We start from the raw sequence: 25,892 nt of genomic DNA, 5'->3' as shown, positions 1-25,892 counted from the left end.
CGCACTGAGGACGACACCATGTAATGGCTTTGGGGTGTACTCTGAAGAACTTGGACTGGTCATATCGAGAAGGTTATCCGACCACTGTAATATAATGTGTGTCAAGCCGAGATCATTGCAATTAAAGAAGTGGTGGAATAGCTTAAATATAATGTCATAATGACGACCGGGATAAATATCTTCTCAGACAGCCAGGCTGCTATCAAATCCCTGGAGAACTTATTTCTGAATTAAAAAACCGTGCTCGACTGTCGCAGATCTTTCAACGAAATAACTGAACAGTTCAAAATTCACCTGTCTGGGTGCTGGACCACAGAGATATACCAGGGAATTGTGAATGGTTCGGAGAGATTCTTTCCTATTCTTACTGAGGAACGTGTTTCAGCAATTGTTATCCTGCAGAGTCTTATTAATTTTGCATGGATACCAAACTCAGACATAATTTTAAATACCTTTGAGCGTATTGGGCTATCGCGCAGGCAAGCTGCGCGTGTCGCCTCCGGTCTTCAGCAGGCAACACGCCGGATCCTGCTGCCTTCTTGTTCTTCAGTCGGGTCGCAACTACTTGCGACTGGTTCTGCGGTATCCTCTTCGCCGCCATCGCACTAGCAGTTGGGTAAAATATTCTTTCTATATCGTCAGCACACTATCTATTGTATGTCATGTATCAAAGCCATCGGTATGATGTTTAATTCTTTGGTAGAATTTCTGGACTTCATTCTGACTCATGTACATCTTAATTCGCTCACACTCAAGCCCTGCGGAAAAGACGTTTATCCTTTTTCCTTTTCTCTCGATACCTCTTCTTCATCTGGCGCGTTGCTATTAAATGCAGGGTTGTTCTTTATGCCGCATTCTTGGCTTCAATGGATTGCCACTGCGCCATTATATCATCGGGGGATGGAGTGCTTTCATCAAACAGTTGGGTCAGTCGAGTGGAATATGCCGTTGACATCTGCTGTGTTTGCAGCTTTTCAATGTCCAGCTTCCGTATAGTGTCAGATCGTAAGTTTCTCGCCACACTTTCATCTATCACAATTTTTTATTTGCTTGTATGAATATTCATTCATAGTTTACCACAGTGTTGTATCGAATAATTACCATTATATTTAAAATTTCTAAATTCTAAAAAAATTTTTTGCACTATTTAATGATATTACAATAGGTTTTAGATTTTTGCTTAAATTTTATCGAAATTCAGCACAGGAAAGAAGGAAGATGAAAGGAAGTTTTTTGATGAATACAAAAAATATCTGATGCACTGCCTGATATTCCAACATTAGGATCTTTGTCTAAATAGACTAAAATAGTCTTCCAAATCTTGAGTAAATGGGTTCCTTGGAAGTAGGTGATGGTCTCATCGTAGGCTCCCTGTTAGCTAGGCTGTGTTGAGTCTCTCGCCCCTTCACTGCCTGATGTTTAAGTATTAAGATCTATGGTTATCCTAGTCTTCCCAATATTGAGAGAGTCGGTTAATGTCTCCCTGTTCGTTAGGCGGTAGTGAGCGCCCTGCAACTGTACTGTCTGATATCCTCAATTGAGGATATTTGCCTATCCTAGTTTTCCCAATCTTGAAAAATAGGCGGTATTGGTTCCGTAGTACGTAATGTCGTCAGTCTTAGACAAGCTTGTCACGGAGACTTGATCAATGCCCACCTCAAGGAGAGTACCTTCTCCTCCCTGTGCCCTCACCCTTTGTGGAGACCGTCGCCATTCCTATGGATGACCAACATAAATAACCTATTACGGATGCTGGCTAGGGAGACGATAACACTTCTGAGGGACAACGATCCGAACCAGTTATGCAGAAGGGCCGAAAGGGTCCTGCGGATGGCATACGACTGGGCTAACAATGTTAACCTAGGGGGGTAACAATGTTAACCTAGAAAAGACAATAATCTGCTTGTTCACGAGGAAGGCAAAGGTGGGTCAATTTAACGCAACTCGTTTCCTCAATAAAACGATTTCGATATCTGACAAAGTCAAATACTTAGGAGCAATCTTGGACAGGAAACTGAATTGGAAGTGCCATATACAGGAGCGTAGCGGGAAGGCTCACAGATGTTGGGCACTATATATACGGGCCCTAGGCTTGAAATGGAGCCTGACTAGAGATAAAGTGCAACGTTAGAATAATACAACAGGTTCAGAGAACATGTTGTCTTGGCATAGGCTAAGCGATGAGGACCACGCCCACTAGGGCACTGGAGACTATTCTACTTATCCGACCCATTGACATACAGATTAAATGTGAGGCAGCCACTGCGACTATGGGTCTTAAGGCGATAGTAAAATGGATTGAGGATAGGAGCAGCTCATACCATCGCGGTATAATCCTAAAATGAATGGAAGATCCGATCGGATCCCTGAGAAGACACTTGGGGTCGAGTGCGAGGCACTGATGCCAGGGGCACAGTCTTGGATTGACGGGACCCTAGTATTGCCATCTGGAAGATCATGTTACACGGATGTATCAATGCTATAGAACATAGTGGGCCTGGGGGTCTACATAGAGAACCCAGGGACTGAGCTCTGTTTTGACTGCCTGACCATAATACGGTCCAGCAGGCGGAGATTCGGGCGATCACGGAATGTGTGAAAATCTTTACTGACAGTGAACTAGGCATCAGGGCAATAACAACCAGGACGATAAAGTCACCAACAGTCTTGCAGTGTAAGAAGGAGATTAATGCCTTCTCAGAGGACGGCTTAATCCGTATTGTTTGGGTGCCGGGTCATAAAGGAGTAAGGGGGAATGAAAGGGCAGACGATTTGGCAGTGAAGGCCAGAGGAATGCCGTCCGAGTTAAGGACGTGGGCCAGGAACACGCATGTAACACTTTGAAACAGCGAAACAGTTGGCAGTACGACGAAAATCCTATGGGAGATGCGGATTGTGAGAAGACGAGGCTATTACAGAAAGGAAGCAAGCAGGAGGTCAGTAAAGCTTTCGGTATTGTAACAGGACACATAGGACTACGAGCTCACTTATGTAAAATTGGTGCGGCTAGTGATAGCATGTGGTGAAGATGATGAGACGTTGGAGCATTTCCTATGCCATTGCCCGGCACTTAGTTGGGGACACAATACCAGACATATACCAACTAAGGGGCGTGGTATGAAAAACAATTAGGGATTTTTTAGGCAGCACGGAATTCCTGACTTAAATTTTCTTTTTCGAGGTTACTTTTTTTTTTAGTATTTATAGCGCACTACAAGCCGATTACTGGCTTAGGTGTATGACCATAGTGACATGGGCGGATTAATATCCGCACTCCCTTTTCAACTTAACCTAAGAAGGGAATAACCTACTGAATGAAATCAACATATTTTTTTGCTTTTAAATCTATTATCTAAAAAAAGTAATCATGAACTACAGCGAATATAGTACCACCCTTTAGAATCAATCAAAACAATGTTGAATCTAGAATGAGCGTTGATGAATTGTAGCAACGCAGAAAATTCTTATTTCAACATTCAACAATGTTTTATTTGTATTTGAGCACTGACCCTAATAACCCGAAAAATTGCTTACAACTAAATTAGGATGCACTTGTAACGTGAGGTCATGGGAACAGATGAGTACAACAAATATTCCATTAAAGAACAGGGGCAAACTTCACACACATCAATGAGTGCTATCCGATTCAAGTTTAAGCTCAATGATAAGGGACTTTCTTTTTATAGCCGAGTCCGAACGACGTGCGGCAGAAGTTTTTACATGTCTGATATACCATTTTTTCGAAGGACATAGTTCCTCACAAATACCGTCGGAGTTAGATTTTACAACCCAAGAAGGTCAAATTTTTGGCTGATTTGGCAGAAACTTTGTACCTTTAGTACACAAGTTCATTTGTGTATATTTTAAAAGAATTCATGGCGCTGGGTCCAAGTTTTTGCTTGGCCGAACTTTGCACGTTTTTACCAATACATTTAAATAAAAAAAAAATTATTTAACTAACCAAAGCTAACATTTTACCTTCTCTTGCAGATTAAAAGTCACGATGGGCACCAAAGCAATTTCATTGAAAGTACTACTGAGCTTAGTTTTGTGCACATATGCTGTGAGTATGCATTTTTATATACACTAGCTGGCCATGCATGCATGCTTTGCTATATACTTAAATTACTTTTTTTTTATTAATTTCAAGCTAATGCGATCATGACTTTGATCGGGGCAATGGGTGCTGAATATAACATGAATATCTTTTACTTTCAAATACATTTCGTTTTTAGGTCATATAGAATACGACAACAGTATAGCATTGTACAATAACCACAATACAAGAACCACAGGTCTTTTCTGTGTCCACAATGGCCATATTTGAACTCCCAATTTGCCAATTGTTTTGATCGACTGACATTCCAATTTTCGATGCCGTCTTCATTCTATACTCTCATATGGTTTTAATTTGAGTACTTTATTGTATTGGTCGGAAAATGGGTTGGCTCAGACATTTGTCCCAAATGTTGATGTCCGACTCGAATTCTAAACCGAAAATAATGATCAATTTAGGCATTTATTGTTTAAATGTCAAAAAGGGGGCATTGAAAACACTTTCTTTGCATTTGCAAAAGTAGGATTAGGTCTAAATTTGGATGCCAGATATGAATGCTACTCACAAATACCTTTCATTTGAGACCAATATTGTTGTTGGGCGTTCAATATTCAATATGTGGGTGGTCACCCTGACTCTTGGCCTCAAATTTTGATATCAGATTATTGTTTTGCTCTTGCAAGGTTTCTTGGGTGAACTGTGGGAAGGCCACCTAGCCGCAAATGCGCTTCAATATCAGATTCATACTCTATTCAAAGACTTTCCATTTCAGTTCTACTTTGTCCGTATAGGACTCCATTTCCGTTTGGGAGGTTATTGGGGTGTGAAGCACAGTGTCAGAAATGGTAAGCGGTAATCAATTCGGAATGCTAAATATAGCCTATATGGCTGTTTTTTTGTTGGACAGGGAATAGTCCATTGCAGAAGTTTTTAAACCGGAAGCGGATCGGAGGAGTGGTTTTCAATCTCAAAACCACACTCCTCTACAAAAAAAAAAAAAACATAAATATCAACATTTATAGAATAATAGTTAACACGAGATAAGCTTAAGCCGTGAAATCGCGAGAGTTAGTATATATACGAGCTATATCGAAATATGCTTCGATTTACCGTTTTCAAGAATCTGACCCGGAAATGAACATGAAGTGGATTCGTGCCTTTTGAATTTTGGATAAGACGTTTCCAGAAGTAACAAAAAAAAATTGCAATGGGTTTGAGTTAGGTTACAGAAGCAATTTACCATCAGACTCTCTAAGACGTTTTCGTTCATTGTGATACCACTAGATCTACTTAGAACGTCGAGACGATCAAGAATATATGTTTTGATATGATTTTCAACAACTGTGCTAAGTATGCTTTAAATCGGCCCATAGCCTGATATAGCTGCCATATAAACCTGTCTGGGATCTTGACTTCTTGAGCCTCCAGAGGGCGTAATTATTATCCGATTTGGCTGAAATTTTGTACAACGGCTTCTCCCATGATCTTCAACATACGTGTCAAATATGGTCAGAATCGGTCTATAGCCTGATACAGCTCCCATATAAACCGATATCTCTATTTTACTTCTTGAGCCCCTAAAGGGTTAAGTCTTACTCCAATTGGCTAAAATTTTACACATTGACTTCTACTATGTTCTCCAATATTCAATTCAATTATGGTCCGAATCGGACTATAACTTGATATAGCTCCAATATTAAATCAATTATTTTCTTTTATCCTTTGTTTGTCTAAAAGGAGATATCGGATGTTGTTTATTTTATTTTTTTTTTTTGCAAAAGTTCGATTCGATTTTTTTGACATTATTTACGGGTCTGTTTATTTAGCCCTGAGTAATGCCAATTTAGAACAATTTAGGCATTTATTTGTGCTCACATGCTTTGAATGACCCGTTTTTGTGGCAACAGCTTTATAGGGGGATATACTAACCTCTGCGCTACGGTGAAGTTTTCAGAACATTATAAAGGGAAAACGACACAGCTATGCAGTGTTGGTTTTTGACTTCTAAGAACTATTCTAAGTATGATCTAAATCGGTTCAGAACCTGATATAGCTTCTATATAAACCGATCTCGGATCTTTAGTTTTTGAGCCTCTAGAGGGCGCAATTATTATCGATTTAGTTTACATTTTACGTAAAGTATTTCGTTTTGTCTCGCAACAACTATGCCAAGTATGGAATAAATCGGTTCATAACCTGATCTGGTTCCGATTTAAGCCGATCTCCCTCATTAGCCTATAGAGGGCGCAATTATTATCCGATGTGGCTGAAATTTTATACAACGAATTCTCCCATGACGTACGTGTCAAATAGGGTCAACGTACGTGTCAAATAGGGTCTGAATCGGTCTATAGCCTGATATAGCTCCCATATAAACCGATCTTCTGATTTTACTTTTTGACTCCCGTTCTTATCCATTATCCTTTGTTTGCCTAAAAACTTTTACTTGTTTTACCCTCCACCATAGGATGGGGGTATGGTAATTTCGTCATTCTGTTTGAACTCCTCGAAATATTCGTCTAAGACCCATAAAGTATATATATTATTGATCGTCATGACATATTAAGTCGATGTAGTCGAAGGAGTAAAGCTAGCCGCTTGAAATTTTGCACAAATACTTCTTATTAGAATAGGGGATTGGGATTGTAAATGGGCCATATCGGCCCTTATTTTGATATAGCTGCCATATAAGCCGATCTTGGATCTTAGGTGGTGTTTTGTTATGACTTCCAATAACTGTGCTAAGTATGGCGCAAATCGGAACATAACCTGATATAGCTGCCATATAAACCAATCTGGGATCTCGATTTCTTGAGCCACAAGAGGGCGAAATTCTTATCCGATTTAACTGAATTTTCGCATGAGATGTTCTGTTATGGTTTCCAACAACTGTTCTAAGTATGGTTGAAACCGGTCCATAACCTGATATAGCTGCCATATAAACCGATTTGCTTGATACAGCTCCCATATAAACCAATCTCCTTATTTACTTCTTGAGCCCCTTGGGTCCAATAGCATAGTAATTATTTTCTTTTACCCTTTGTTGGCCTACAAAGAGATACCGCGAAAAGAACTCGATAAATGCAAACCATGGTACAGGGTATATAAGATTTGGCCCGGCCGAACTTAGCACGCTTTTACTGGTTGGATATAGCTGCCATATAGACCGATCCTCCCATTTAAAGTCTTAGGCCCATAAAAGCCAAATTTATTATCCGATTTTGCTAAAATTTGGGACAGTGAGTTGTGTTAGGCCCTTCAACATCCTTCGTCAATTTGGTACAGATCGGTTCAAATTTGGATATAGCTGCCATATAGACCTATCCTCCCATTTTGGGTCTTTGGCCCATAAAAGCCACATTTATTATCTGATTTTGCTGAAATTTGGGACAGTGAGTTGTCTTAGGTCCTTAAACATCTTTTGTTAATTTGGCCCTGATCGGGTCAGATTTGGATATAGCTGCCATATAGACCGATCTCTCGATTAAAGGTTTTGGGTCAATAAAAGGCGCATTTATTGTCCGATGTCACCTAAATTTGGGAAAGTGAGTTAAGTTAAGCCCCTTGACATACCTCTGAAATATGGCACAGATCGGTAAAGATTTGGACATAGCTGCGATATAGACCGATCTCTAGGATTTAGGTTTTGGGCGCATAAAAGGCGCAGTTATTGTCCAATGTCCCTAAAATTTGAGACAATGTGTTGTGTTAGGCTCTTCGACGTCCTTCTTTAATTTGGCCCAGATCGGTCCAGATTTGATTATAGCTGCCATATAGATCGATCTCTCGATTTAAGGTTTTGGGTCAATAAAAGGCGCATTTATTGTCCGATGTCGCCGAAATTTGGGACAGTGAGTTAAGTTAAGCCCCTTGACATACCTCTGAAATATGGCACAGGTCGGTAAAGATTTGGATATTTTATGGCGTCAAATGGACGTTTGAAAAAAATGCCAAAGGCGTTATAAAACATTACAAATCTTCCTTTTTATAATTAGGGATTTTAAGGACATTCTTAATGCTTAAATATATTTGAATGGAATTAAATTATGGTAAAAAAGACAATTTTGAAAATTTTCACTCGTTGATATGGTTTATCTTCAACTATTTATTTAATTATTTTCCTATAACTCCGTAATGTTTCATAAGACATCAAAGCACAAGATATTATGCCTTCATACTTTTCTCAGTGTCATCCGGATGTTACCAATTCTTTTATTTAGATTTATCTCATTTTATTTAACGCCATATCGTACCGATGTCGGAGCAAAATTCCAGGGAAATTCGGGTGGAAAATTGTCGGAACAGAGAAAATAAATTCCCTCAGACTTGTTGAACGGCTGGAGTCCCAGCTAACAAAATTTTCCGATTCCGGTCAGACGTCGGTCTGACAATCGGATGAGTTATCCGGTATCATATCCGATGTCTTACCCACATCGTAACTAAAAACCAGAGAAGTGGTTGTCATGTCGGAACGACATAGCTGAGCGAAATCTGATATATTATCCGCCATATCGTACCGATATCGGAACGATGTCGAAGCAAAATTACAGGTAAATTCGGATGGGAAATTTTACGTCGTACCGAATTAGGACCGAATTCGTAGACGAATATTTTTCGATTTCTTGGCGAAAGTCACAAAATGCGGACGATTTTGCCGATGAATCGGCCCGATTTCGTACGAGATTTTTTGACGAATATCTTACAACTGATCAAACAAACAAAAATTCCAAGGCTACAGTTAAGGGCACCACACGCAATTCCAAAAAAAAAAAAAAAATACAAAAACTACCACTTATATACATTCCACACACGTGGTAACGAAATGTTGCTTGCAAAAATAACCAATAAGGAAAGGCAAAAGTGGGGTGGAGCCGACTATATAATACCCTACACCATCTAGTGTATGTAGAACTTAGCGCGAAATCTAGTCAGACTTTAATTGGTATACCTATCGAAATATCAAATATAACCTTGTAAGATTTTCCTACGATAGGACAATAAATTTGGATTTCCACATCCTTAAAAGGCCATATCGGATAAATGATTAAATGGGAGTTATATGACACATACTGGGACGTCAAATAGAACATCTCACGCCCTATATTGTATTGTAATAAAACGTCTTATACAAAATCGGACAAAAATTGGGGTTTCTTCAGGCTAAAGTCTATTTCGGATGAAATATATATCGGGGACACCTATAGCTAATCTAAACCGAATTTTATGAAATGTTGCACACGTATTAAGACGTCAAATTAAAAACATCGTACTACATCTTGTTAAGATCGGACTAAAATAGTGGCATCTACCCTCCCACCATACATTTTTTCAAAATCGAAAATTGCAAAAAAATCTGTGTTACTGCGAAATTGGTAAAGATACTTCAATTTTTTTTGAAAATTTTCGTCGCTACTATATGCAGGAATTGGCCCATCGGCGGTGACATGTGGTTAAAGTTAGAGCTGTATTTTGTACGGCTTGTCAACACACTATTTTCAGGCCGATCCTAACCTTTCAAAGCCTTCAAAATGTGCTTGTCTTTGCGAATATCTTAGACATATTTATATTTACCGAACATGGCAATATGGGACTCAACTGAAAGTTATTTACGAGTAGAATACGAATCTGATATCAAAATGTGCGACCAAGTGTTGGGGGCCCCTCTTCCTAAAAACACCCCCAAACAGGAATTATTTACTGACCATCGCAATATGGGGCTCAAATAGAAGGTATTTGAGTGTATCCGAATATGATATCCAAATATGGAACCAAGTGTTTTAAGGGCCGCCTCCTCCTCTCCCCAAAAACATCCCCAAAGAGCACAAATTAATGAGCATAGATATATGGGGCTCAAATGAAAAGTCTTTGGAAGTACCGCACGAATCTGATATTAATATTCGGGAAAAAGTTTCTATGGGGATAACCCACCCCATAACACCACCCTAATAGGAAGTATTTGTTGACCATTGCAATATGGGGCTCGAATAAGAGTTACTTTAGAGTAGAATTCGAAGCTGATATATATTTTCAGAGAAAGTTACTGAATGGCCGCCCCATTCTCGAAAACACCCCCCAAACCGGACATGTTTGCCAACTATGCAAATATGGGGCGCAAATGAAAGCTATTTTGGAGTAGACCACGAATCTGATATCAATATTCGGGACCCCAAAATATGACGTATTTGCTCACCATGGCAATTTGGGTCTTAAAGAGAGGGGAGCTCTCCACAAAGCGGACATATTTGCTGACTTTTACAATAAGGGGTTTAAATGAAAGGTATTTGAGATTAGAAAACGAATTTGATATCCTACTTTGAGTCCAATGGCAATATGGGGTTCAAATAAATGATATTTGAGAGTAGAGCATGAAGCTGAACTATTTTCAGGTCTAGGTGTTTGGGGGACAATCCCACTCTTCAAAACGCACCTAATTCGGACATATTTACCGACCAGGTCAATGTGGAGTTCAAATAAAAAGTATTGGAGAGTAGATCACAAAATTGATACCCATTTCCAGGACCAATTTTCTGGGGATCTACCACTTCTCAAAAACACCTCACAAACAGCAATTATTTATTGACCATCGCAATATGGGGCTCAAGTAAAGGTGTTTGGGAGTAGAATACGAATCTGATATCCAAATGTGGGACCATATATTTAAGGTATCGCCTCTTCCACAAGAGTACAAATTTACCGACCAATTGAAAGGTATTTGAGGTTAGAAAACGAATATGAAAACCAACTTTGGGGCCAAGTGTTTTGGCGTACGCCTCATCCCATAAACTTCCCTCTAACCAACGGCAATATGGGGTTAAAATAAATGGTATTTGAGAGAAGAGCACTATGGGGGTATTTTTTTCAGGGTCACCCCATAAATCGGACATACATATTTACGGGTCAAGGCAATATGGGACTTAAATGAAAGGTATTTGGGAGTAGGACAAGAAATTTATATCCACTTTCGGGACCACGTTTCTGGGGGTCCACACCACCCCCTAAACCCACCAACCGCCACCCTGGGAACCTTCTTACTCCCAAAATCCCCATGAGAATATCGGGCTCAAATAAAGTCTCTCGAGAATGGAGTACATCTAGCATCCAAACTCAAATGACCCTAAACCCTTGGAGCGAATTCATAAATCAGTAAAGATCAAATGTGCTTCAGATAAAGGCATTTACATTGTTTAACTGTTAGCCAAGCGATATACATACATACAAATACTATTTTCGTAGCATGGAATTTCACAAATTTAGTTGTCGAAAATAAATATTTAAAGGATAATTTTGTTCCATATAAAGTAAAAGAAGGCGCAGCGGAGCGGGCCCGGTTCAGGTAGTTATACATAAATACAAATTTTGGTTCAAATCGTCCAATAACCAAAAAGTGCATACGAGTATATTTCCGCTCTCTAATCTAATCAAATCGGCCAATAACCAAAAAGTGCATACGAGTATATATCCGCTCTCTAATAATAAGGGTGAATATCTCATGTTGTCCTCAAATGTTTCGGCACTAAAAACAGTTTTCATTGAAGGTATTACCCCTAATTGGCTTGGAGAATTCACGAAGATTTGTGGACAAGAAGAATTCATAGGAGAAAAGAACTTATTTGAACCAGAAGGTGTATTGAAACCATTTGGCTATAACAGCAGAACTACTGCTGACCAAAACAGTCTGCATACAGTGTTTGCTATTATCAGCAAACTAATTTATGAATGTACATGCAAAACTTAAAAAATCGCAATCTTTTTTATTTATTCAAACTTAATTTCGGTGGAATTTCTTTAAAATGCTTTTTGTCCTCCAGGAAAATTTTCATTTTGTTAAGAATAGTTTCAATATTTACACATATTTAAGTTTTATTTGTATTTTATTTTTTAGGCAAAAATAAAACGCAGCATCGACCTATCTGCGTCACATGCACTTATTCAAGATGTTCGTCTTCCTATGGATATTTTACCGACTGGATATGAAATTGATATACGACCGAACCTAGAAGATAGCTCCTTTTCCGGATCAATTAAAATCAACATGAGTTGGACTAAACCAACGCGTACAATTTCTCTTCACGCACACTATGACCTGCAAATAAATGACAGATCAATAAAGTTGACAAAGAAAACATGGGAGTCTGGGTAAATTATTGTTTTTTCACAATCTATTCAATTTTTGATTCTTTAAATGTATTCTGCAGCAATGAAACAGCAAGCGAGGAGTACATTAAGATATTGCGCGGGGATCGATTACCAAAGAAAACTGTCTACATTGTATATTTAAAAGATACGATAAAGGAATGCTCACAATGTGAACTTGCAATGGAATTTGAAGGTGGTATTTGGAAGACAAACGAGGGCATATTCAAGGGTACTTATATCAGCGATGACGGAGAAGAAAACACGTATTTGGCCACATATATGAGGCCAAATAATGCACGCAGGCTGTTCCCTTGCTTCGATGAGCCAGGATTTAAGGTATCTATGCGTTAAACTTTTCCAATTTGGAAGAAATTACCCGTATAAGAAAAACTGAGTAGAGGGAGAATTTTTCCCTTTCGACATGAGCAGCGAGTAATTTACGAATATTTAGACTTACTATTCTTCGTAAATTACTCGCTGCTGATAACACGAATGACAGGGATACTTTTGTTCAAATTTGATGGTTTGTTATATAATATATAAGGGAAAAAACACAAAAAATGGGGGTACATTTGTATAGAAACTGTTCTTAACTACGCAGCCGCCATTAACCAGCTCAAAAATAAGAAATATCTAGGTATTAATACTAAAGCGTGATTTTTAAGCTATTATCTTTTTGGCAACGCTGGTTGAAACAGCTCACGCACGTTTTGTGTTTTGTTTCACTGTGAAACATCTTCGGTTTGGTCTATAATTTAACCATGGATCGTCAATGCTTGCAAATTATTGAAGCCGCTGTACAAAATTTCACCAAAATCAGATCATAATTGCGCTCTACAGAGGCTCAAGAAGTCAAGATCCCAGATCGGTTAATATGGCAGCTATATCAGGTTGTGGACCGATTTGAACCATACTTTGAAAGCCATTACGAAACACGTCGTGCAAAATTTCAGCGAAATAGGATAGGATTTGCGCCCTCTAAAGGCTCAAGAAGTCAAGACCCCAGATCGGTTTATATGACAGCTATACCAGGTTATGCATCGATTTCACCCGTACTTGGCATAGTTGTTGGAAATCATAACATCGTCATGCAAAACGTCTTGCAAAATTTTAGCCAAATCGGATAGGAATTACGTCCTGTAATGGCTCAAGAAGTCAAGATCCCAGATCGTTTTATATGACAGCTATATCAGGTTATAGACCGATTTCAACTATACTTCAACTAGTTCCAAGATCGGTTTTTATGGCAGCTATATCAAAACATGGACCGATATGGTCCATTTACAACCCCAACTGACTTACACCTACAAGAAATATTTGTGCAAATTTTCAAGCGGCTAGCTTTACTCCTTTAAATGTTAGCGTGCTTTCGACAGATAGACGAACGGACGGACATGGCTAGATCGACGAATAATGTAATGACGATCAAGAATATATATATATACTTTCAAGCGTCTAGCTTTACTCCTTCAAATGTTAGCGTGCTTTCGACAGACAGACGGACGGACGGACATGGCTAGATCGACGTATAATGTAATGACGATCAAGAATATATATATACTTTATGGGGTCTGAGACGAATATTTCGAGGAGACGAAATTATTTTACCCCCATCCTATGGTGGAGGGTATAAAAATGAGTGTTCTTTTAAGAAAGTTCATCGCACACTCCTTCCATTTTATGGTCAGTTTAATCGACCCACTGTAGCGGCTATTCGGGCTATTGTGACTAAGTTTCGCACCAAATTTGCATTGTTGAAATTTAAACCACCAACGCGCTTATGTAGTAGAGTACGAACTAAAGAAAATATCGCAGATGTATCGGCCAGTGTTAATGATGACCATCAATTATCGATCCGTCACCGTTCGCAGCAATTGGGCCTCTGTTACTCAACAAAGTGGAAAATTTTGTGGAAGGATTTAGGTGTGAAGTCTTTCAAAATACATCTGGTGCAAGAATTGAAGCCGAACGAGCTACCAACCGCAACGCAGAATTTTTGGTGAATAGGCTCTTGGAAAGTAGGCCGAAGATCCACTTTTTTTATCGAAAAATTGTGTCTAGCGACGAACCTCATTTTTGGCTCAATGGGTATATAAATAAGCAGAATTGTCGATTTTGGAGTGAAGTTCAGCCAGAAGCATTGCAGGAGCTACCAATGCAGAAAAAGTTACAGTTTGGTGCGGCATCATTGGACCGTGCTTCTTCAAAGATGATGCGAATCGTAACATACCTGTAAATGATGAACGCTATCGTGAGATGATATCCACCTTTTTTTTGCCAAAATGCAAGAGCTTGACTTGCATGACATGGGGTTTCAACAAGACGGTGCCACATGCCACACAGCACGCGTAACAATGGACTTATTGAGAGGCGTGTCCGTTGAACATTTTATTTCACATACGGGACCGGTCAATTGGCCGTCTAGATCGTGCGATTTAGACTATTATTTGTGGGGCTATGTTAATGCTCATGTCTATACAGACAAGTCCGCTTCAATTGTCGCAACAATTGGTAGACAACATTGAAGCATTTATTCGGGAGATACCGGCCGAAATGTTAGAAGAAGTATGCCAAAATTGACTAAGCGGACGGGCCATTAGAGGCGCAGTCACGTTCAACAATTGCAGGAAATATTCTTCAAACACTGGTAAACCGTAAAATATGACGACAATGGCCTCCCTTTTAGCTTTTTCTTTCTTCACCCTCCAGATTTGCTGTTGTACAGCGTAGTTGCACATATAAATATTTGACAATTGCGTACTCAGGATTAGGTTAAGTTAGGTTGAAAAGAGGGTGCGGATATTGATCCGCTCCATGCCACTACATACATCTAACCTCGTAACCTCGAAAGAGAAAATGCCCTCCACATGCTATCACTTGCCACATTGATTTTGCATAAGTGGGCTCGTAGTTCTATGTGTCCCGTTATGATACCAAATGCTTTACTGACCTCCCTCTTACTTTCTTTCAGTAATAGCCTCGTCCTCTCACAATTCCGATCGCACCATAGGATTTTCGCTGTCTTACCGACTGTTTTGCTGTTCCACAGTGTTACATATTTGTTGCCCACGCCCTAAACTCGGACTGCGTCGACCCGAAAGGCTTCGGGTTAACCAAATTTATTGACGACAGTCCTCAGGCCTTCGCCGCAAAATCGTCTACCCTTTCATTCGCCCTTACCCTTTTATGACCCGGCACCCAAACGATGCGGATTGTGCCATCCCCAGAGAAGGCGTTAATCTCCATCTTACATTCCAAGATTGTTCGTGATCTTACCGTTCTGGTTGTTATTGCCCTTATGACCTTTTTACTGTCCGTAAAGATGTTCACACTTGACGTCCTCGCTTTAGTACCACACCACCTCACGCATTCGCCCGGATCTCCGCTTGCAGGACCGAATTATGGTAAGGCAGTCTAAAACAGATCTCAGTCCTTGGGTTCTCAATGTAGACCCCCGGGTCCACTCTGTCCTCTAGCTTTGATCCATCCGTGTAACATGGTCTTCCAAATGGCAATACTAGGTTTCCGTCAGTCCCACACTGCCGCTGGCAGCAATGCCTCGCACTCGACCTCAAGTGTCATCTCCGGTATCCGATCGGAAACATCTTCCCTTCCTTCCAGGTTTCCTATCGTCACCTCGATTATACCGCGATGGTATGAGGTGTTCCCATCCTCAATCCATTCTCCCATCGCCTTAAGTCTCGTAGCCACAGTGGCTGCCTCACACTTAATCTGTATGTCAATGAGTCGGATTTCTATAATAGTCTCCAGTGCCCTAGTGGGCGTGGCCCTCATCGCTCCCCCTATGCCAAGACAACATGTTCTCTGAACCTGTTGTATTGTCCTTATGTTGCACATTTTCTCATAGCAGTCCACTAAATTACTAAGGCGTAAGTAAGTATTTGTCTAATTACGCTCCTGTAGAGCCAGTGGACTATTCCCAGATTCAGGCCCCATTTCGAGCCTACGCCCCGTCTACATAGTGTCCAACGTCTGTGAGCTTTCTCAGTACGCTCCTGAATGTGACACTTCCAATTCAGTTTCCTTGGACTCCTAAATATTTGACTTTGTCAGATATCGACATCGTTTTGTTAAGGAAACGTGGTGTGTCAAATAGGCCCACCATCATCTTCCTCGTAAACAGGCATATTTCAGTTTTCTTTGGGTTAACATTCAGACCCCTGGGTCTAGTTCAGTCATATGCAAGACCTTTTCGGCCCTTCTGCATAGCTGGTTCGAATCCTTACCCGTTAGAAATATTGTAACATCGTCTGCATAGCAGACGGGTTCAAATCCCTCCTCAGTCAGTTTCCGTAATAGGTTATTTATGCTGGCCACCCAAAGGAGTGGCTATAAAATGCCTCCCTGTGGCGTGCCCTGTGCCACTTTATCATATTTATGTCATGGGACCCACAATTTATCCAGTCTATAAGGACCGGGTCCATCCGGTACTGGTCTAAGGATTGGATCAATGTGTTGGTCTGCACATTCTTCTATTTTATGCAAAACCTCGTGCAGTGCAGTCTCCACCGACCTTCCTTTGACATAGGCATGCTGTTTGCCGGGCTAAGGTATAAATACTACCCTTGCCTCCTGCCATGCTTTCGGTGTATATGCAAGTCTTGGGCACGCTGTAAAAATAGTGCCCAGAAATATTCCATCAGGTCCGGGTTACATAAATGGTTTGAAGTTTCTCAAGGTTTCCTTCAGGACCCTCGATTATATATAAACCCTCGATTAACATCATTATTCAAAGATGCTGGTGTCTCCGTGAGTCCCGTCGTATCCTATGGAAAATGCGTTTTCATCAAAAGCATCAACATGTTCTTCGTTGTCTCTGCTCTCACTCCCATTTAGTCTACTAACGTTTCAGTTAGGATATGGGTTTTTGAGATAAACTTTTTCATCGCAGAAAAGCTTCCAGGAGGCAGGTTTGCCACTCTGGTAATCTTATTGTATTCCTTGAGCCATGTGTAATACACATCCCAATATTGCAAATTACAAATTTTGCCCATGAACATTCCACTAAGGAACAGGGGCGAACTTCTAACATATCAATGAGTGCAGTCCGATTCAAGTTTAAGCTCAATGATAATGGGCCTTTGGGCCGAGTCCGAACGGCGTGCCGCAGTGCGACGCCTTTTTTGGAGAGAAGTTTTACATGGCATAGTACCTCAAGAATGTTGCCAGCATTAGGAGGGGGAAACCACCGCTGAAAATTTTTTTTTTTTGATGGTCTCGCCAGGATTTGAACCCAAGCGTTCAGCGTCATAGGCGGACATGCTAACCTCTGCACTATGGTGGCCTCCACACATCCTTATATACTTCAGTAAAAAAAGTCATCCTATTGACATTGTCGTCAATGTCTTCTATGCTTGGACAATCTTAATTATCTTGCCCAAGCCTTCTTCTGAGTAGTCTTCCGAAAATTGGAAAGTTGGTTTTCAACTTATTACGAAAGCTTAGCTGATTTGGCGCTGGCCGTGCTATTTTAAACCTAATTTAGCGATGGTCTGAAAAGGAATGCAAGATGAGGTTTTCCGAACATATCGTTACATCTAAAACCTCCTCCCTAATCCTATTAACAAAGGTTGCGGTGTTACCAATATTAAGTGTTATTAGGTGGTTATTATTCAAGAATTTTGCCAGGGCTTGGCCCCGCTAATTAATACTGGTACTACCCCACGAAATGTGGTGAGAGTTCGCATCGCACCCTATTAGTACCTCATTTTCTGTCTGTTTTGCTTTCCTCGGAGTCGCATCGCACCCTATTAGTACCTCATTTTCTGTCTGTTTTGCTTTCCTTCGGAGAGTCGAAAGGCAGATAAAGTGATGTCAGGTATGCTCCACCGTCTCCCTGCCTAATCACTATTGCATTCGACGTTGACAATTATGGGGAAAATATAAAATTCAAATTTTTGTGACAAATAACGCAGGTCCTCGGCCGAGTAGTTTATATGGTTCAGCCCAGATACTTTATTCCGGGGCGTCAATGGCTCCCGAATTAAGGCAATATGAATCATGCCCTTGCTGATTTTCTCCAACAGAGCGTGTGTAGCAGTCTCGCTCCGGCGGAGGTTTATCTGGATTACATCAATCATTGGTCCTCCAGTAAATGGGCGCCTTGGGAGTAGGTGATGATCTCATCGTCTGCTCTCTGTTGTTAGACTGCATGTCATCGTTTTAGTTTCTTTGCCTATTATAGTCTTCTGAATATTTGTAACGTCAGTAATGGTTTCATCGTCGGGTCCCTGTTCGTTAGGCTGTATTGAGTTTCCATTCCTTGTACTGCCTGATGTTTCAATACTAGGATCTTTGCCTATCTTAGTCTTCCAAATCTTGAGTAAATGGGCCTCTTGGAAGTAGGTTATGATCTCATCGCCGGCTCTGAGCCAAATTGAATAAGAATGTCGAAGGGCCTAACACAACTCACTGTCCCAAATTTCGGCGACATTGGACAATAAATGTTCTTTTTATGGGCCCAAAACCTTAAATCGAGAGTTTTGTCTATATGGCAGTTATATGCAAATCTTGATCGATCTAGGCCAAATGGCAGAAATATGTCGATGGGCTTTAATTAACTCACTGTCCCTAATTTCGGCGACATCGGACAATAAATGCTCTTTTTATAGGCCCAAAACCTTAAATCGAGAGATTTGTCTATATGGCAGCTATATGCAAATCTTGATCGATCTAGGCCAAATTGAAGAAGGATGTGAAAGGGCCTTACACAACTCACTGTTCCAAATTTTGGCGACATCGGACAGTAAATGCGTCTTTTATGGGCCTAAAACCTTAAATCGAGAGATCGGTCTATATGGCGGCTATATCCAAATCTGGACCGATCTGGGTCAAATTGAAAAAAGATGTCGGGGGTTTAACACAACTCACTGTCCCAAATTTCAGCAAAATTGGATAATAAATGTGGCTTTTATGGGCCTAAGACCCTAAATCGGTGGATCGGTCTATATGGCAGCTATATCCAAATCTGAAACGACCTGGGTTAAATTGAAGAAGAATGTCGAATGGCCTAACACAACTCATTGTCCCAAATTTCAGCAAAATGGAATAATAGTAGTGGTTTTTATGGGCCTAAGACCCTAAATCGGCGGATCGGTCTATATGGGGGCTATATGAAGATATAGTCCGATATAGTCCATCTTCGAAATTAACCTGCCTATGAACAAGGAAAAGAATCTATGCGAAGTTTCAGCTTAATATCTCTATTTTTAAAGACTGTAGCGTGTTTTCAACAGACAGACGGACGGACAAGGCTAGATCGTCTTAGATTTTTACGCTGATCAAAAATGTATGTATGTATATACTTTATAGGGTCGGAAATGGATATTTCGATGTGTTGCAAACGGAATGACAAAATGAATATTCCCCCATCCTTCGGTGGTGGGTATAGAAATATTGGGTTGCCCAAAAAGTAATTGCGGATTTTTTAAAAGAAAGTAAATGCATTTTTAATAAAACTTAGAATGAACTTTAATCAAATATACTTTTTTTACACTTTTTTTCTAAAGCAAGCTAAAAGTAACAGCTGATAACTGACAGGAGAAAGAATGCAATTACAGAGTCACAAGCTGTGGAAAAATTTGTCAACGCCGACTATATGAAAAATCCGCAATTACTTTTTGGGCAACCCAATAGAAGCAAATATGCATTTGCATTAATTTTTCGTGAAGTAATGGTTCGTGAAGAAGGTTGCATGTACAAAACTTCCTAAAATTGGGCAAATAATTAATACAAAGCAAGATCCAAAATATTTCCATATTTCAACGTTCGCATTTGCAATATAACTGCTAGCAGTAGTGGAAAATATTTTTGAAATATATTCATTACGCAATTAATTATTATTTTCTGTATTTTTCCTGTATTATAGCACATCTTGTTTACTTTTGATTTTTGACAAACGTCAAAATTTGTCAGTGTTAGAAAAAATGGTGTGTAAAGTGTAAAAAAACAACCCCCTAGGTCATTTTTACATCTCACCATAGGAGATTGCTATCATTCGACATACGCTCTTACGATAAATCCTTTCTTATTTCAAAAAACACGAATGGCAATATTTTAACCAATTACATTTTGTTTTTAACAGGTACCATTCAAAGTATCTATTGCGAGGCCGAGGAATTTTGTTACATTATTTAACACACAATTACTAAAAACGGAAGAATTGTAAGTACATGTATACACAATACATAACAGGTAAGAACGTGTTAAGTTTGGCCGGGCCTAATCTTGGGGACCCACCACCATGGATTCAAAATACGAGTATGAACATAGTTGAAGGGCACATGTGTACTTTAAGTGAAAAATTCTGCCAAATCAGCCAAAAATTTAATCTTCTTGTGGACGAACAAGACTAATTGAGAAATATAATTTGGAAGACTAATTTTAAAAGTCTTAAGAGAACACTAAGTGTAAAATATTAGCCAAATCGCACAACAATTGCGGCTTCCAGAGATTCAATATCTCAAATTAGGAGAACGTTTAGTTCGAGAGCAATAACAAGTAATAGATCGATTTGGATCGTACATGGCACGGATGTTGAAGACATGAAAAATCATGATAAAGAATGAGGTTTCTAGGGCTAAAATCAAGTCGAAGGACCGATTTATGTGGGAGCTATAGACAAATCTGAAGCGCTAGGCCCATTTTCAATCCCCAACGACCAATATCAAAAAGTATTATCTGTGCAAAGTTCAAGTGACTTGCTTCATTCGAAGATAAATACAGGATGTGCCAGAGAAAATTACTTATTTGAAAAAATTCCCTAGCGGTGAGTTAGATAGAGGGGAGGGGGTCGAGAGTGGGCGCAACTGAGTCCCCAAGTTTGTTTCTGCTTCTACTCAGTTGCCATCAGCTCTGGTCGAGGGAGCAGCGGGCCTTTTATGTCAAGAGCTTTTTTTCTAACGGTCGCCCACTTGTTGCTACGCAACGTGTCTTCCGCGCTTGCTTTGAAATTTCCCTCACAGACTCGTTCCTGGCCGTAATTCATGATTGCGGAAGAGTCGGTTAACCCAGATATGGACTTTCATAAACCATCAGAACTCCGAAAAATATCGAAAGAGTGAGGCAGTCAGTTGTGCGTTCTCCCCGGCGTACGGCTCGCAAACATGCAGCTGCTATGGGCATTTCTGACACAATTGTTCGACGAATGATGGAGACATCAATACCTTAAAATTCATTCGATTCGATTCGATTTTGTTGCCCGTCAAAATGCATGGGATTGACAACCTGCCTGAAGACGCAGTAGTTTTTTAAAGTGACGAGACTCTCTTTCAAATTTTCGGCTGCTTCAACAAGCAAAACATTCGTTATTGAAATGGTGTAAATCCGACCATGGATCCTGGTACACCTCACGAACAACATTTGCTACGCCATTGCCAATATACCGATTCATATGCTGCAAAGTGTGGGCGAGAATTTCAAAAATCCTCTTAATCATTGTATGCGCAATGGGGGTCGCACTTACCCGATGTCAAGACTGCATGACAAAATACATTGGGATATTGTATTCTAAAATACAAAAAAAAAAAATAACGGAAGTACTTTTGTTTTTATAGACCTTTCAAATAAGTAAGTTTCTCTCACCCACCCTGTATATACACAAATACGTTACTGGAGGGGGCAATTTTTAACCGATGTGGCTGAAATCGTGAACTTCTATTTCAGTTATGACGCCAATTATGGTCTAAATCGACCCATAACCCGATGTATTCAGCTCCCAAATAAACCGTGATTTCTTGAGCTCCCAGAGGGCGCAATTTTTAGTGAATTTGAATTAAAGTTTTGCACGTCGAATTCTGTTTTGACTTTTAACGTACGTGCTGTTTATAGTCCAATACGGTCTATAATCCGATATAACTCTCATATAAATTTTGAGCCCATAGATAGTGAATATATTGTCCGATTTGACTGTGTACCATGACCTCCGGCAAGACTTCTAACATTCGTGGCAAATCGGCCTATAACCTGTTATAGTTCCCATATAAACCGACCCTTCAATGTACTCTTTGAAACGTGACGTGGGGAAGTTTATTTTCTTCTGAATACTTATCTTACTAGCAGGGTGGTGGTAAAAATGTTTTAAGGAAAAAATATCACAATTGTAGAGGTGTGGTAAATTTTATACCAGCACATACATAACTCCGCACATGTCGCACCTACGGCGACAAATTGGTCTTACCACGACAATAAACAAAAAAAAAATAGATCGCTAAATTAAGAAAGAGGAGAATTGTTAAATAAAAATATGTTGAGGGTGTAAAATTGACCACTACGTCGTCAGCTAAATTTTAAAATAGCATCTCGGAGTTTCTAGACCAATGAGAAAAATTCATTCAAAAATACTTAGACATCTTAAAACTAGTATGAATGTTTATGAAAATTTATGAGTTACTATCAATAGAAAATTAAAAATTTCAACGGTGGTTATTCCCTCCTAATACCGGCGACATTTGTAAGGCACTATGGCATGTCTTAAGCTCAATGATAGGTGACCTCTTTTTGAGAGTCGAGTCCGAATGGGACGTGCCGCAGTGCACCTCTTTGGCTTTTTAAATGCCATAGTACGTCTCGCCAGGATTCCCTACTAATACCGGCGACATTTGTAAGGCACTATGGCATGTCTTAAGCTCAATGATAGTTGACCTCTGTTTGAGAGCCGAGTCCGAATGGGACATGCCGCAGTGCACCTCTTTGGCTTTTTAAATGCCATAGTACGTCTTACCAGGATTCGAACCCAGGCGTTTAGCGTCATAGGTGGCATGCTTACCAGAGAGCTTCACCAAGTAGCAAAATTTTCAAACACTCTTGTTCAGTGACTTGATTTGTGCTGATGCTTTTGGTTGGGTGGATGAACGTTTATTGATTGCTTTTGTATTTGCTCGAACCGATCATTCAGTTGCTCATTCAAATTAGTAGTTGTTCAACGCACTTTCATTCAACTCGACGCACGTGCACTTAATGTAACAACACGTGCATTTAAAGAAAATGTGGAAAGTGGAAACTACACTTTGTCACTATTGAAAGCGAGCTCCGCCATACTATTTTTATACCCTCCACCATAAGATGGGGGATATACTAATTTCGTCAATCTGATTGTAACTACTCGAAATATTCGTCTGAGACCCCATAAAGTATATATATTCTTGATCGTCGTGAAATTTTATGTCGATCTAGCCATGTCCGTCCGTCTGTCCGTCCGTCCGTCTGTCTGTCGAAAGCACGCTAACTTCCGAAGGAGTAAAGCTAGCTGCTTGAAATTTTGCACAAATACTTCTTATTAGTGTAGGTCGGTTGGTATTGTAAATGGCCCATATCGGTCCATGTTTTGATATAGCTGCCATATAAACCGATCTTGGGTCTTGACTTCTTGAGCCTCTAGAGTGCGCAATTCTTATCCGATAGGAATGAAATTTTGCACGACGTGTTTTGTTATGATATCCAACATCTGTGACAAGTATGGTTCAAATCGGTTCATAACCTGATATAGCTGCCATATAAACCGATCTTGGGTCTTGACTTCTTGAGCCTCTAGAGAGCGCAATTCTTATCCGATTGGAATGAAATTTTGCATCGATTTGAAATCGATTTCTCTCTTTTACTTCTTGAGCCCACAAAGGGCGCAATTCTTATTCGAATTGGCTGACATTTTACACAGGTCTCCAACATATAATTTAATTGTGGTCCAAACCGGACCATATCTTGATATCGCTCTAATAGCAGAGCAAATCTTTTCTTATATCCTTTTTTGCCTAAGAAGAGATGCCGGGAAAATAACTCGACAAATGCGATCCATGGTGGAGGGTATATAAGATTCGGCCCGGCCGAACTTAGCACGCTTTTACTTGTTCTTTATTATAAGCACACAGTACAATTATTTGAATTAATTAACATTTTGAATTTAAATCTTTATCCAACTCGCCTATCCTTTGACAGAAGGTGTTTTTGAACGGAGCGAATTTGTAAAGTGAAAAAGATTCGATACAAAGCTCTTATATAAGGCACAATTTGGAAAGATGTTTAGAGTTTGTTTGCGGTTGAATTAAAAGCCTTAAATGTGGTTCCGAAATGGGGGCCGTTCTCAAGTTTCCCTCTGGGCCTTTCTACTGGGTTATCGCTTGCGGAACAGGAAGGTCGTCACAAGCCTAACATGTGTTTGAATTCGGCTTGCTTTTTGTTTGTATTTTATTTTGTTTACTTGTGCAAAGACATGATGACATAGCTAAGACATATTTTTACAGAAGGTGCTTTTGAACGAAGTTACAATAACTTGTGAAGTAAAAAATATTCCATACAAAGGTCTTATATAAAGGCAAAATTTGGAAGGACGGTTATTCTTTGTTTTGCTGTTTGAGATTGAATCAAATAGTTTCTGAATGTGGGTCGTACACAATGTTCATACATATATTTCAACTAGCTGAACCGGGCCCGCTCCGCTGCGCCTTCATTTACTTTATATGGAACAAAATTTTCCTTTGTATGTTTATTTTCGACAATTAAAGAGCTTTTAGTGAAATACCATACTACGAAAATAATATATGTATATCGCAAAAGCATAACAATATAAATGCCTTTATCTGAATCCCATATGATCTTTACCGGTCTATGAATTCGCTCGCAGGGTTTAGGGTCCTTAACGTTTGGGTGTTAGATATACTCCAATACTCCATTATTAAAAGTTTTTTTTTTCAGTTCGATATTGTCATGTTGTCCGATTTAGGGGTGTTTTCGGGGGTGAGGTGGTCCCTTAGACTCTTGGCCCAGACAAATATTGGGTTGCCCAAAAAGTAATTGCGGATTTTTTAAAAGAAAGTAAATGCATTTTTAATAAAACTTAGAATGAACTTTAATCAAATATACTTTTTTTACACTTTTTTTCTAAAGCAAGCTAAAAGTCACAGCTGATAACTGACAGAAGAAAGAATGCAATTACAGAGTCACAAGCTGTGGAAAAATTTGTCAACGCCGACTATATGAAAAATCCGCAATAACTTTTTGGGCAACCCAATATATCCGCATGGTGCTCTTCTCTCAAAAACCATTTATTTATGAGGGATGAGGATGAGGCCTCCTCAAACATTTTGAAAAGAGGCGGTGATTCAAATACATGGTCCCACATTTGAATATCAGATTCGTATTCTACTTCCAATTACCTTTATTTGAGGCCGATTTTGCGATGGTCAGTAAATAGTTGTTGTTTGTGGGGTGTTTTAGGGAAGGGTTAGACCCCCAATATCTTTCATTTGAGCCCCGGATTGACGTGGTTGGTATATATGCCTGATTTAGGGGTGTTTTGGGGAGTGGGGTGGTCCCTCAAATACTTAGGCCTCTAGGGGGACGGTCATGGTCTACTCTAAAATTACAGCCCCATATTGGAATGGTCAGCAAATACGTCCTATATGGGAGGTGTTATGGAGTCGGGGTGGCCCCATACGCACTTTTTCCCGAATATTGATATCAGATTCGTGCTTAACTCCCAAAGTCCTTTCATTTGAGCCCCATATTGCTATTGTAGTAAATTTGTCCTCTTTAGGGGTTGTTTTTGGAGTGGGCGGCCCCCATACACTTGGTCTCACATTTGGATATCAGATTCGTATTCTATACTTAAATACCTTTTATTTGAGCCCCATATTGCCATAATCAGTAAATAAGTCCTATTTGAGGGGTGTTTTGCGGAAGGGGT

At 39.8% G+C, this 25,892-nt stretch overlaps 1 protein-coding gene across 1 annotated transcript in view; it reads left to right on the top strand.

Moving 5' to 3' along the window:
• The window catches only part of LOC106090274 (aminopeptidase N), a 70,506-nt gene that overhangs the window by 7,913 nt on the left and 36,701 nt on the right, over positions 1-25,892 (top strand). Inside the window, exons 2-5 of the mRNA XM_013256408.2 lie at positions 3,991-4,063; positions 11,940-12,193; positions 12,253-12,529; positions 20,298-20,377. Of these exons, the coding sequence (XP_013111862.1) occupies positions 4,004-4,063; positions 11,940-12,193; positions 12,253-12,529; positions 20,298-20,377 (671 nt within the window). The 5' untranslated portion in view covers positions 3,991-4,003. The remainder of the gene's footprint in view (positions 1-3,990; positions 4,064-11,939; positions 12,194-12,252; positions 12,530-20,297; positions 20,378-25,892) is intronic.

This window comes from Stomoxys calcitrans, chromosome 2, assembly GCF_963082655.1.
Source record: "Stomoxys calcitrans chromosome 2, idStoCalc2.1, whole genome shotgun sequence".
NCBI lineage: Eukaryota > Metazoa > Arthropoda > Insecta > Diptera > Muscidae > Stomoxys > Stomoxys calcitrans.
Note: the sequence above shows the minus strand (reverse complement) of the source record. Positions and strands in the feature narration are given on the sequence as shown.